The 15,080-nt window shown below is 39.5% G+C and overlaps 1 protein-coding gene across 3 annotated transcripts in view; it reads left to right on the top strand.

Moving 5' to 3' along the window:
• Positions 1-15,080, top strand: part of RXFP1 (relaxin family peptide receptor 1) — a 101,700-nt gene that overhangs the window by 73,693 nt on the left and 12,927 nt on the right. For all 3 annotated transcript variants that reach the window (XM_056119015.1, XM_056119014.1, XM_056119016.1), the window contains 6 exons: positions 391-462; positions 2,030-2,101; positions 2,188-2,259; positions 3,002-3,076; positions 11,532-11,603; positions 13,042-13,113. In XM_056119015.1, coding sequence (XP_055974990.1) covers positions 391-462; positions 2,030-2,101; positions 2,188-2,259; positions 3,002-3,076; positions 11,532-11,603; positions 13,042-13,113 — 435 coding nt within the window. The remainder of the gene's footprint in view (positions 1-390; positions 463-2,029; positions 2,102-2,187; positions 2,260-3,001; positions 3,077-11,531; positions 11,604-13,041; positions 13,114-15,080) is intronic.

Genomic DNA, 15,080 nt, shown 5'->3' with positions numbered 1-15,080 from the left:
GCACAACCAGGTAGGGTGTTTGCTTTGCACGCGGCCGACCTAGGTTCAATCCCCAGCATCCCATATGGTCCCCTGAGCACCGCCAGGAGTAATTCCTGAGTGCAAAGCCAGGAGTAACCCCTATGCATCGCTGAATGTGACACAAAAGGCAAAAAAAATTCTTTTAATTAAAAAATACATAACTTTTGTTATATTTTTAGATTTTCCTAATTTTTAAAAATGGTGGCAAAATACAGATGTAAATTGAACCATCTTTCAAAGCTTTCACGCAAAGGCACTAAGTACATTCTCATGGTTGTGTTAGTGTCACCATCATCCATTCACTGGATTCTTGAATCTTACAAAACTGAAATGATTCTCTGTGTTCCTTCTTAACAATCATTTTCACAGGTGTCTGCAAAACAATAAGATTAGATCCATATCTGTCTATGCTTTCAGAGGACTGCACAGCCTTACTAAACTGTAAGTAACAGTGAGAGTTAGTTTGCCAATTGTACTTTTATAAATATATTAAGCATTATAAGATTGAAAGAACATATATTTTTTGATAAAGGAAGCTTTATTTTATTCTATTAATTGATTTTTTATCAAGGTAGCACTGGTTTACAAGAGTATAAATGTGCATTTTTTAAGGAGACAATGTTAGCACACCCTGCCCAACACTAAAGTTCAAATATCCCTGTACCACAATCCAGCACCATCCCCTTCCCCATTTCAAGTCCTCTCCCTGGCTCTGAGTAACCTCTGTTCTGTAGTAAGGATTTGTTTTCATTGGATATTGTCTAACCCCTTAATTTGGTTTTTATGCACCACACATAAATTAGATCATCTGCCATTTCCTTCTCCTGATTTGTTTTGCTTTTCATGCTTTCTTCCAGCTATAATGAATATGTAGGGGTGAATATCCTTGTTAATATTCACCTTGTTTTGTGTTCTCTGGATATAGAAGTGAAATATCACATTTGAATTTAGAGAACTTTCCATGATATTGTACTTAGTGATTGGACCAATTTACATTTCCACTAACAGTTAATGTAGATTTCTTTTTATTCATTATCCACACCACACTCATTCTAACCTTTGTTCTGGGAGCTGTTTTCATCCAAAACTCTTTCCAGTCATTCCTTTAGTTTAGTCTTCCTGTTTCCTCACTCTTCCAAGATCTATAATCCCCACCTCCAAGAAAGTCAGCTGATTTCTCCTCTTCAATAAACCAATCATTTGTTATACATGTCAATATTTTTCCTATGTTGTTCTAATAAGTTTTTCATATGTTCTCTCCTGTCTAAAGAAAGGGATGATATGCCTACTGCATAGTCATGGAGCTAGTACTCAAAATCAATTAGAGAAGGGGGCTGGAGCGATAGCACAGCGGGTAGGGCGGTTGCCTTGCACGCAGCCAACATGGCCGACACAGGTTCGATTCCCAGCACCCCATATGGTCCCCTGAGCACCGCCAGGAGCAATTCCTGAGTGTATGAGCCAGGAGTAACCTCTGAGCATCTCCAGGTGTGACGCAAAAAGCAAAAAAAAAAAAATCAATTAGAGAATAAATGAATAGATTCATGAAATCATCAATCATACTGATTGATTTAAGGAAAATTAAAAGTTTGCTATTAAAAGGTAAGTGAGAAAAAGAACATTCTGATAACCAAAGGTAAGGAAATATGATGATCAGAAGCAATTGCACTGAAGAAAATTTAAGATGAATGGCTTTTAATTTTCCTTTTCTTATTCTAAGCTATCACTCCACCCTTGCGCGCAGCCAGCCTGGCTGAGCCGGGTTCGATTCCTCCACCCCTCTCAGAGAGCCCGGCAAGCTACCGAGAGTATCTAGCCCGCACAGCAAAGCCTGGCAAGCTCCCCGTGACGTATTCAATATGCCAAACAAAGTAACAACAAGTTCTCGAAATGGAGACGTTACTGGGCCCACTCCAGCAAATCGATGAACAACGGGAGGACAGTGTTTGACAGTATTCTAAGCTACCAAAAACCTACAAATTTATTACAGTCCTTTTTCCTTTTTCAGATACCTCAGTTATAACAGAATTACCTTCCTGAAGCCTGGTGTTTTTGAAGATCTACACAGACTGGAATGGCTGTATGTTTAATTTCTGTGGCATTTTAAACTAGTTGCTTTTACTTTCTAAAAATATATTTACTGCATAATTTTTTCTGCACTGGCAGGATTATTGAAGATAACCACCTCAGTCGAATTTCCCCACTAACATTTTATGGACTAAATTCTCTTATTCTCTTGTAAGTATTAAAAATTAAGTCAAAAATGTTAATTAACAGAAAACATAAATAAAAGTGGTTTTATTTTGACAGTACTAAAATTGGATCTATTAAAATTTAAGACAGTCTAAAATCTATCTCTTAATCATATTTTTCACATAAAACCTTTAGTGTTCTAGAATGTCAGCCCATTCAAACTAAAGATGGCCTTATTTTATGAACTATTTTATAAAAATATTCTTAGGCCAATACTGCCATGACAGTATCACCATCACTGCCCTATATGAATCTCAGTTAAAACAGGGTCCAGAGCAATAGGACAGTGGAGAGGGCAGTTGCCTTGCACAGAGTCGATTGGGTTTGATCCCCAGAATCCCTTATGGTACCCCAAGCACTGCCAGGAGTAATTCCTACATGCAGAGCCAGGAGTAACACCTGAGCGTATACTGGATGTCACCCAAAAAAAGCAAAAAACAAACAAACATAAAAAAAATTGTAAAAAACTTCCTTTTTAGTACTTACTGGTGAAGAGCAAAAGTTTTTTTCATGTGCTAACATTGTTCCATTATTCATGTGAAAGCTCTTATTTGTTGAATTTTATTACTAACAGGTGTTTAAATATAAGGAGACTCGGAGGAAACATAGAGACTGCAACTAATGATTCGTGGTTTTATTCAAAAAATAACACTAATACCGTGTTTGAATTAAATTGAGAAATGAGTCAGAAATATGTGGCTTCTTTTGTTTCTTTTCTTCTTTTCAGAGTGCTGATGAACAATGCCCTCACCCGTTTGCCTGATAAACCTCTTTGTCAACACATGCCAAAGCTACATTGGCTGTAAGTTGCTATATCATCTTTTGAAAAGGCAACTAACTTTTCTTCTTTTCTTGGGTCTAATTATTTTGGATACTAGGCTTTATTTAATAATAATTTGCTAATGTGTCACTTTTTATTTTTCAGTTGACTTTAGCACAATTTTGCTTTACAACAAAACAGGCACGTCCTAAAAAGCTCTTGTATGCAAAAGTAGAATGTCTAAAAAAAGTAAACAGGGGCTAGGGAGTGACAGCACAGAGGTTAAGATGCTTGACTTGCACAAGGTCAACCCTAGATCAATCCCTGGCATCATGTCTAATCCCCAAGAACCATCAGGAGTGATCCCTGATTTTAGAGTAATCCCAGAGTGTGGCTCAGAAACCATAAGTATTTTTTTTCCAATTTAAATTAAAAAAAATAAAAACTTTAGGCATGGGGGTTATGGTGCCGCCAGCAGGTCAACTGTACCTGTGAGGCGAGTGCATCAGCAGCCTGATGGTGCCTTCAGACTTCCAGATACCCCAAAATTGCTGCTGTGCCTTTGGCCAGACCCCAAAAACTTGGGGCAAAGTTTACCAAGAAAGTAAACAGCCAAAAGTTAGGTATGTGGGAAACACACCCACAAACCACCTCTGGCTCAGCTATATAATTGGAGGCAAGGCCTCTCTGGTTCCTGATTGAACTGCTTAATGGCCATGATCCCAGAGACTCAGAAACGAATCTTGGAAACCAGCGGCTTTAGGTAGAAATGCGTCTGGTTCCTGCAGTAGGTTACCAGTGCTGGGTCAACCCAGGTGGGAATAGGTTTCGTGCCTTGGCCTGTTCCTCCTGGTGGCCCAGTGGCCGCCATCCTTCAGAGGCCACTGGAGAGTCAGGTTTGGGACCCCAGTGACGAGACACATAGGGCCTCACAGGATGCGGGTGGAGCCGGGCTTGTCCTCCCCACCCCAATGAGACCCCAAGTCATCGTCCATGAATGGCCTCTCTGGCTCCTGATCCAGCTGCTTAATGGCCATGATCCCAGAGACTCAGAAACAAATCTCAAAACCCAGTGGCTTTTGGCAGAAATGCATCTGGACCCCACAGTATGTTACTGTCACCGGGCCACTCCAGGGAGGAAAGGGTGTTGTCACTCCACCTGCTCCCTCTTGGCGGCTCGGTGGCCTTCATCCTTCAGAGACCATTGGACAGTCAGGCCTGGGCCCGCAGTGACGAAACTTGTTGGGCCTCACGGGATGGGGACAAGAGCCAGGCCTGTCCTCCCCTCCCCAATGAGACCCCAAGTCATGGCCCACGAATGACCTCTCTGGCTCCTGATCAAGCTGCTTAACGGCCTTGATCCCAGAGACTCAGAAACAAATCTCGAAGCCCAGCGGCTTTGGCAGAAATGTGTCCAGACCCTGCAGTAGGTTACTGTTGCCAGGCCACCCCAGGGAGGAAAGGGTGCTGTCCCTCCGCCTGTTTCCCCCTGGCAGTTCGGTGGCCGCCATCCTCCAGAGGCCATTGGACAGTCAAGACTCAGGAGCAAATCTCAAAACCCAGTGGCTCTTGGCAGTAATCCCTCCAGATTTAAGTGTTAAAATTTCGGAATTTCAAAATCACATGGCCCTACTGCAGCCACGCGATATCATATGTTATTCATAGCCAGCAATAGAACACAAATTGTCTATTGTTGCCTTTTTGGCATATCTGTTATTCATCGATTGCCTCGAGCAGGCCCCAGTAACGTCTCCTTCGTCCTAACCCTGAGATTTTTTTTAAAAAGTGCCATATTCAAGGCTCTTTCGGAGTTAGGAGAATGAGACCCTTCATTGTTACTGGTATTTGGCATTTTGGGTACGCCACGGGGAGTTTGCCAGACTCTGCCGTGTGGGCAGGTTACATTCGGTAGCCTGTCAGTTTGTCCAAAGTGGGAATGAGATGATGAGATGTCGCGCGGCTTCAAATGCGCAGTGTGCTTCTGGGAGCTGGGTTTTATAGTCTCTCAGTCTTGGCCATTGATGGGATTATATAGCTCCAGAGGGCCAGTTGGTGGGTGTGACCCCCCCCCCCCCCCGCCTACTGGAATTTGGAGGATCTGGGTGGAGGATGCTCAGCCCCGATCCGAGTAGGCTTGGAGATCTCAGCCCCGGGACCCACGTGCCTTTGTTCCCCTTCCGGTACCTTCATGTGTGCAGAGAGTGTATCTGAGTGTTGGGGTAAAATCTCAAATAATAATGGTGGGCCTGGTGTGGAAATATTGAATGTGATCAAAGTAGAGAGAGAGTAATGTGGAAATCATCTGCCCCACAGGTGGAGGGAGAGCGTGGGATGGGGGTATACTAGGGTTTTTGGTGGTGAAGAATGGGTACTGGTGAAGGTACGGGTGTTTCATTGTATGACCGATACTTAGACCCAAAAGCTTTGTAACTGCTCTCACAGTGATTCAATAAATAAAATTATAAAAAAATTTTTAAAAAAGTAAGGTAGAGTTTATGCACAATTCAATCAGCTAATCAGTGGCTGAATAAATAGCAGTACTCCTACAAAAAAAAAAACTTTAGGCATGGAAGAAAGAAGACAGAAGTGAGAACATCATGTATATAAAATATTCCCTTCTTCACCCTATCTATTCATTTTGTACAAAAAAGACTACATCCCTTCCATTTCATCCCTAAAGTCAGAATAATTAAAATACAAATTTTAAAGTATTTTAACTTGATTTTTAAACCATCTGTTAAAAAGGCAAACTAAAGAGATAAATCAGAGAAATAGTTGTTGATAAGTTCAATCAATTAATTGCATCTACAGTGTACATGGGCTGGAGCGATAACACAGTGGATAGGGCCTTGCATGTGACTGACCCGGCCAACCCGGGTTCGATTCCTCTACCTCTCTTGAAGAGCCCAGCAAGTTACCGAGAGTTATCTCGCCCACACAGCAGAGCCTGGCAAGCTATGCCTGACATATTCGATATGTCAAACACAGTAACAACAAGTCTCACAATGGAGACGTTACTAGGCCCACTGGAGCAAATCGATGAACAACAAGAGGACAGTGCTACAGAGTTACATAAAAATTTTCCCTTTTCTTATTTTACAGGAAATTTTAATGCTTTCTTGTTATATTTCTAAGTTCACTATAGATAATACATGCCAAATTAAAAATAGAGGGGAATTTTAGAGTCAGAAACATTTATTTTGGTGAGAAATGACAATGATTAATATGATAAGAAAGCCGATACAAGGGGTACAGAGGTTACGATGCTTGCAATGCATAACTGTTGATCCTCATTAAATATCCAGCATCCCAGGTGTCCTCCCAGTATGCCAGGAGTGACTCCTGAGAACAGAGTAAGGATTAAGTCCTGAGTATATCCAGGTGTAGCCTAAACTATCCCCACTATACTCCTCATCATAAAATAGAAAGCAAGTACAAGACATACTCTGAAAAGGAAACATAATAATTCAAAATATACTAGTTTGGATCTAACAAGAGAAAGACAAAATTCCTCAATCCCATTGTCAATCCAAGAGGGCATGTTGGTCTGAGGGTAGAGTACACCCATTATATCAAGCTAACGTATTCAGAAAAGGGTAAAATATCTTCACTATCATTTGTATTAATTGAATTTGAGTTAAATGAATGCTTTAATAGTTACTACATGTTCGATAATCCAAACTTACTAATTAAATGAAATTGATAAATACTTACATAGGTAAATAAACCAATTAAAATGAATGCATTGAGCCCAGAAGAAAAAATTGGGATATATTATGCACATATAATTATACACCTCTAATTTGCATTTCAAAAGCCACCAAATATCACTTCAGAAGAAAATGTAAATGACTAAAATTTGTCACTAAAGAAATGGACATTTAAAAAATCTCATTAGTAAAGTTATCATCTGTAAATCTTTTCTTTCTAAAAGAACTAATTCCTTATGCATTTCTGATAGTAAACAGCCCAATTTTAATTCCAGTCATAATGGTTTTTGTTTTACAAGTTTTTATTTTTTAAAAATGGTTACAATATTTTTGCCCTGAACATTAATTTCATTTAATAAAACTAAATAAAACTAGACCTTTTATTGTCTAGTTTTTGCTCTTAGAGAACCTAGCAGGCAACCGAACTGTGACAATTGTTACTGTGTTTGACATATCGAATATGTCATGGGTAGCTTGCCGTGACATATATACCTGACTGGGAACACCTGTAAAGGTGATCAGAGGCTGCCCCAAAAGCCTCCATCCCTCTCATAGAGCCCTTCGAGCTACCAAGAGTATCCTGCCTGCACGGCAGAGCCTGGGAAGCTACCCGAGATGTATTCAATATGCCAAACACAGTAACAAGTCTCAAAATGGAGATGTTACTGGGCTGGCTTGAGCAAAACGATGAACAATGGGAGGACAGTGCTCAGTGCTTAGTAGAAAAATACACATAAAGTAAAAGGCATGTGACTAACCAGTATGATACATTTGTAAATTACAACAATATAACATACTACGAATTAAAACACAGAAATTTCAAAGCAGCAAAATCTGTAAACATCACAATAGTACTTGGGAAATTCTAAAAGAAAGTAACTTGGGCCCAAATGATAGTACAGTTGGTATGGGGCTTGTCTTGCATGATGCCGACCGGGTTTTGATCCCCAGCATCTTTATGGTCCCCCACACGACACACAAACACACACACTGCCAGGGGTACTTCCTGACTGCAAAACCAGGAATAATACCAGGATCCAGAGCCAGGAATAATCCCAGAATCACAAGGCATTGAAATGAAATGTATAATAGCCAAAGGTCCATACTAAGCAAGTTGGACTAGAGCGATAGCACAGCTGGTATGGCGTTTGCCTTGCACGCAGCCAGCCCGGCCGAGCTGGGTTTGATTCCTCTGCCCCTCTCAAAGACCCCGGCAAGCTACCGAGAGTATCTCGCCCAGTTGGCAAAGCCTGGCAAGCTACCCATGACATATTCGCTATGTCAAACACAGTAACAATTGTCACAATGGAGATGTTACTGGGCCCGCTCGAGCAAATTGATGAACAACGGGAGGACAGTGACAGTGACTAAGCAAGTTTATATATTGACAAAATAAGGTAATATGAAGAAACTGAAAAAATAATGATGATAACTATGAACAAGGAACTCTAAGACATAGAAAGGATTGGGGAGATGTAAGGCAGGGTGCGAACACACAGGAATATCGGACCATGGCACTAGAGAGAGAGCACAGTGGGTGGAGCCTTCCCCTGCATGTGGCCAGACCTGATCCGGGTCACGTATTGTTTTCCAAGCACCACCAGGAGTGATCTCTGAGCACAGAGCCAAGAGCATGGAGTACCATCTGAGGTGTGCCAGACACACACACACACACACACACACACACGAAAAATAAAATAAAGAAACAGATGGAGGGATTAGCCCAAAGCAGCAGGGTTATCTATTCTTTTGAGACTAGGGAGAGGTAAGTGTGTCTATACAGGTAAGTTTATAGGAGTCTGGTTGAAAGTTGGGGCTTTTTCCTCCTTTAGTTCTTTTTTCTTCTTTCCTCCAATTTGCTCTTTTAAAGAGGAGCCAGAAAGATATGGGAGAATGCGGAGATTAAGAAATTCTCATGCTGCTAAAAGAAAACAAAATTGTCTGGGCAGGGGCGATATAATACAGTAGGCAGGGCGTTTGCTGTGCACACAACGGAGCTGGGTTGGATCTCTCACAACCCATTTAGTCTCCTGAGCACCCCCAAGAGTAATTCCTGAGGGCAGAGCCAAGAGTAACCCCTGACCATTGCAGGTTGTGACCCAAAAAGCTGACCAAATAATAAAATCGGGAAGAAAAAAGTAGGATCACTGAGATTTAGCGATTGTACTTTTTACTGTTCTTCAGCGAGAAGCAATTTTTCATTTCGACATTAGTTCTACCACGTATAAAAAGAAAATTTAAATGGTTGGGTTCAGAGGCATGGACACTAAGTAAAAAAAACTGATCTAGACACAGGATATAGACAAAAAATGGTCTAGAAAAAACTCTCCTTAGAGCTTGGACCTAAGGATACGAGGCAACTTTGCAAACCTCAGCTGATAAGTGTGTTGTGAGCCATATCCTTGCTTTACAAGGCCGAAAACCTCTGCTCTAGAGGAGAAAAAAACAAACCAATTCATAAATAAAGTTTAACTCAAAATCAAACTCAAATAACCATAACATCAGAAGTTTCTAATTTGTATTTTGATGTATGTCTCTTGGTGCTTTTTATAAATTAGTTTAACTAGAACTAGATTACTTTTTTTTTTCTAATTTACCATAGGGGCAGGCTAACATCAACTCTTTTAATATCTTGTGAAACTTTAGAGAGCTTCACCACCTGGTGGTAGATAATGGGAATGGCACTAAAGTAGGAACAGAAATGACTAGTCTGTGGTGAGAGGCCAACAGTCTTGGCAGTCCCCAATTGAAACAGCAACAGGAAGTACCCAAAGTGATTGGTTTCCAACTTAGTAGAGTAACAGCGATTTTTCTTTCGAAGTTTCTAGAATTCAGATTTAAGACTTTAATATGATATTCCATACACTAGAGAAAACCCATCTGCAAAGTTTTGAGTTAGAGTATGCAGTCTCTGTAGCACTTATTTTTTTCTCTAGATAACATAGATTATGAGCTAAATCTGAATGGTTTTGTGTCTTTCAAACAGGATATCTAGCAATTTGAGGTAGCATTTAAAAAAAAACTGTTTCTTCTTCTTTTTGTTTTTCTTTTCTTTTTTTTTTTCCTATTCTCTGTTAGAAATAGACCCTTTCCTTCTGTTGACTTGACTTGTAGACCCGGGAGGTTATAATCTTCCAGATATAATTTATAATATGGACTGTTTTTATTTCAGCTTCCAAAATAAAACTGACCCAGTCAAAAGTAGCCTAATCAGCAGAATAGTTTTTAACAGAATGCAGGCACTTATACCAGTGCTACTCATGGTTCCTTTATAGATTTTAGTAGCTGCAACACATTTCAGTTTATATATTTTAGTTGCCAGCATTGAGTGACTCTATATTATATGACAACTGGCATGCTAAGTTTTAGGATAGACCCAATAAATTTAACCACCAGCGCTTACTTGTAAAAGTATACCCCTTACCTCAGCTGAGTCTTTTCCTATAAATTTCCACTATAAACCTACCAATAAAAGGAGGACATTAAAGAAAATCTTCATCATAACTATGAAGAAGGGATAGCAAGACAAGTTTTTTTCACAAATTTCATTACTCAGACAAAACTCCTAACAGTCATATAACATCACACTACAGGGAGTTCAAGTAGATTCAATGTGCAGATCCCACGGCCTGCCTGGGCCTCCTGCTCTGGCCTGGGTGGTCATACATAAGCCAAATCAGGATGATCGCATGTTTTGTACAAAACACTTGGCAAGGAAAGAAAAACTGTGGCAATGACGGAGGGATGTGATCCCTCTGGAGATGAACGGGGTGCTGAAAGAAGGTAAAGTGATATGCATGATACCCTCTCAGGATTGTAAAGCTAATACAATTGCAAGCCACAGTGCCTAAAACAAAGTAAAAAAGGGCTTTCATAGAGGCATGCAGGGGTGTGGGGAGGAAACTGGGGACACTATTGGAAGGAAATAGACACTAGTGAAGGGACTAGTGTTGGAACATTGTCTGCCTGGAACTCAATCATAAATAACTTTTTAAGTCATGATGATTTAAGTTAAAGCATTATTTAAAAAATAAATGAATATATGAGTTTAAAAGTAGATGAGGATTTTTAAAAGTATGCGTTTAAGCAAAAGAAGTTAAAGGATAAAAAGTGTTTTGCCAGTAGTCATTTCAGAAACAATACTAGAATGGTCTTCAGGCTGTCATAAAATAGTATGTCACCCCTTAGAAACAATCATTTGTAGTTCTTGAATTAAAAATTTAGATTAGTATTTATTTAGTATGGTTCACTTTTAATTATCTGTTATCAAAGTCAGTATCTACCATAATAAATGTTTTCAATTTAAATCTTTATTCTCCTTTATATTTCTTAGGATAACATATATATCCATATAAATAAGTGCTATAGATATTAACTCAAAACATTTTGCGTTAAAAATTTTGCGAAAAAGAGACTATTAACTATGTTATTTCAAATATTACATAAACAGGAATATGGAAAAATCTGTCTGTCCTGTCCTCCCGTTGTTCATCGATTTGCTCAAGCAGGCCCAGTAACGTCTCCATTGTGAGACTTCTTGTTACTGTGTTTGGCATATTGAATACTCTCGGTAGCTTGCCAGGCTCTCCGAGAGGGGCAGAGGAATCAAACCCGGCTCGGCCGGGCTGGCTGTGTGCAAGGCAAATGCCCTACCACTGTGTAATCTATATAAAATAAATAGTATGGTGGAAAAAGGTTTTCTTTTTTGGAGGCAATAATTTTTAACCAATTTACTTCTGCCTATAATTACACTCAGTCTTATCATCATCTGTTTTTTTATGTTCCAGGGACTTTGAAGGAAACCATATCCATAATCTAAAAAATTTGACCTTTATTTCATGCAACAATTTGACTGTCCTGTAAGTAATGATTTATTTACTTTTAAAGTAATGTTTTATATATATGTATATGTATAAACACAATCATTCATGGCAACAAGCTAGAATAAATGCACAAAGTAATGATAACAGAAGTTTACACGTAACTTAAAGTCTTTTTGAAATTGAAGCATGTGGGGAAATTTATGGCAATTCACACCAAAAGTAGCTGTAGATTCATAACACACATGAATCACTAGAAAGGCACCATATTTTTTGAAAAGCTGTTTCCTTGTAAGTTAAGTAGTGTTCATTTTAATGGACTACCTTGAATCCATCATTGGGTCACAGTTTGAGGAACATTTGCACTCTGAATTTCTAATAACGCTCTCCCTGTGTGAATTATTTCCACAAAGATTGAGAAAAGAAGTTTATCACAATAAATGAAAAAATAGTGTATAATTGTCCTAACACTGAGGCTATGATTAGGATCCTCAGAGATGGATCTCAGATTGTTCAGCAGTGGAATTTCTCCTATTTCTCTCTGCTATTTTAAGTCCACATTGCCTCTTCCATAAAAGTAAAGGATGCTGGGCTTCCTTCAGAATAAAAATAGAGCTGCCTCACTGACAGTTTACTTTTCCAGAACAGTGATTTCAAACTGTGGATTGCAGTGCACATATTGGTAATGAAAGCAATGTAGTATGTTCAAACCTGCATTTTTAATGGTCTGGAATAGAATTGAAGTGAATTTTTGAGATTATGCTCAAAGCAGAAGTGATAGATAGTGTGGTAGGTAGAACTATCTTTGCACACAGTGAACAAACTATCTTTGCACACAGTTCAACCCCCAGCATCCCATCTGATCACTCAAGCACATCCAGGGGTTATTCCCAAGTGCAGAGCCAGAAGTAAGCCCTGAGCACAACTGGGTGTAACCCAAAAACCAAAAAAATCTATTTTAAAAATAAAGGAATAAAACTTTCTTATAATTTAGTTATTTGTGCAGAATGAACTATCAAGAGTTCTCGTCGGATTCAACAGCCCAAACTGGAAGTAATGAAGTGATCCAATTTAGGCTTTTTTCATAGACGATATCACCTCAATTCAGATCAGTGACTAAGTCAGTCTGAGAGCTATGGAACATGAGGTATTTACCTCACATACACACTACACCTACTTGAGTCGGCTTTTCCTGTGCTCTCGGTTGCATGATACACAGCCTATTCTCGATTGTTGAGGTTTTCACTCTCTATTCAGGCCCTTGTTTTAATAAAGATGTCGTCATGTTTTGTTATCATCGACAAAATGTTTGGCAAGCTTAGGACTAAAATAAATTAGGAATGTTCTCAGTTCATTTTAGCTATCGTGGCATGGGATTGTTTGTAAATTTCTTTATTTTAGCAGTCTGTTACCTTCCTCTAATTTGGGAGCTATAATCTCAAGAAATTACAGCTTATTTTTCCATTTTTACTTTCAGGGTTATCAGAAAAAACAAAATCAATCACCTACATGAAAATGCTTTTGTTTCTCTCCAGAAACTAGATGAATTGTAAGTTTGATTAAATATATATTGATAACAAAATGTCTATTTTATTTTACATTTATTATACACATATGCCTTTACATATTTGGGAAATATTTTTATTTTAAATTTTAACTATTTCTTTCCAGCATGATTTTTATGTAGTTTTGGCCTCAACAGAACTCAGATGGTGTACAAAATTATTTATGATGGGACTGGAGCAATAGCACAGAGGGTAGGGTGTTTGCCTTGCACACAGTCGACCCGGGTTCAATTCCCAGCATCCCATATGGTCCCCTGAGCACCGCCAGGAGTAACTCCTGAGTGCAGAACCAGAGTAACCCCTGAGCATCACTGAGTGTGACCCAAAAAGCAAAAAATAAAATATGTATGAGAGGAAAAACTTTAAAAAATAAAAATTGGGGAAACTGATATAATAAGGAACATAGTTATAGAAAAAGAATAAGCCAGAGTAAAATTGATAGGTAAAATACATACTCTCTCCCTCCTTCTCATTGCTAGAGAGGGACTCCATATTTTTCTTTAAATTAACCAAAATGGGCTGGAGCAACAGCACAGCGGGTAGGGCGCTTGCCTTGCACACGACCGACCTGGGTTCGATCCCCAGCATCCCATATGGTCCCCTGAGCACTGCCAGGGGTAATTCCTGAGTGCAGGCCAGGAGTAACCCCTGTGCATCGCCAGGTATGACCCAAAAAGAAAAAAAAACTGTAAATTAACTAAAATGTTAGGGTTCGGAGACCAGACAAATTTTTAGAAAATATCCCCATCTTGGGGGAGAGGGTTGGACTACAGCTCGCAGTTCTTAAGGAATCATCCATGGTGCCAGGATTAGACCTGAATCACAGCCTACAGTGTCATGCATGCTACACCTTAGCCTTGTACTGTCTCTCCAGCCCAATGACATCCTTATTTTAGACACACCCAATCTATAACAATAAAGAGAAAGATCAGTTAAAATAGCTAGCCAACACTGCCCCCCCCTGTTTTTTTTTTCTTTTTGGGTCATACCCGGCGATGCACAAGGGTTACTCCTGGCTCTGTACTCAGGAGTTACTCCTGGCGGTGCTTAGGGGACAATATGGGAATGCTGGGAATCGAACTCAGATCAGCCACGTGCAAGGCAAACGCCCTACCCACTGTGTTATCCCTCCAGCCCCATAATGCCCCTTTTAAGAGCAAAAAACACAATGCCAGAGAGAGCTAAAGCAACTCTCTGATAAACCAAATTCTTGTTGTCCAAGCATATAATATCTGCTTATCAGCAATAATATATATAAAAGAAGCATTGTAATATATATCCTTCAGACACTATCTTATTTTTAAATATTTAATATTGATTTTCCAATTATGTCTTTGCTAAAGTAGAAGCTAGCTACTAATTTGATTTTTTACATTTTCTGGAGCAAGTCTGGAATATGGAGAGGTCAAAATAATTTGAAAATTTGATGAAAACTTTGCTTTAGAGATGGAGAGATAGTACACAGGTAAGGTGCTTGCCTTGCATGGGAACCTGAGTTCAGTTCCCCACACTATATATACTCCCTGGAGCACCACCAGGGCTCATTCCTGTGTGCAAGGCCAAGATTAAATCCTGGTGTTTCCAGGTATGCCCCTACCCTACCCCAACAAAGAATATAACTTGAATATTTTGGGGGGTCCTTACCTTCACACTGAGATAAACAGAAGACACATACGCCCTAGGCAGAAACAACTGTCAGGAAACATTGCCTGCATTCAGTCGACAATGGTGAACATTCAGAAGTGACGCCATGCCCACTTAAATATATAACAACTTTCCTAAAGAAAAACTGAGAGAGCAATCACACATGTCACACATGTCGTGTGACCTATGTCACATGTCACTTAGAATCTATGCTAACAGTATCCCAATGCATGGTATAAGATGCAAGAATTTTACGTCAGATTTTGACCTAATAACCGAAACCAGCACACCCACCAGAAACTGCTGA

This window comes from Sorex fumeus, unplaced genomic scaffold (genome assembly GCF_029834395.1).
Source record: "Sorex fumeus unplaced genomic scaffold, SorFum_2.1 ptg000039l, whole genome shotgun sequence".
NCBI lineage: Eukaryota > Metazoa > Chordata > Mammalia > Eulipotyphla > Soricidae > Sorex > Sorex fumeus.
Note: the sequence above shows the minus strand (reverse complement) of the source record. Positions and strands in the feature narration are given on the sequence as shown.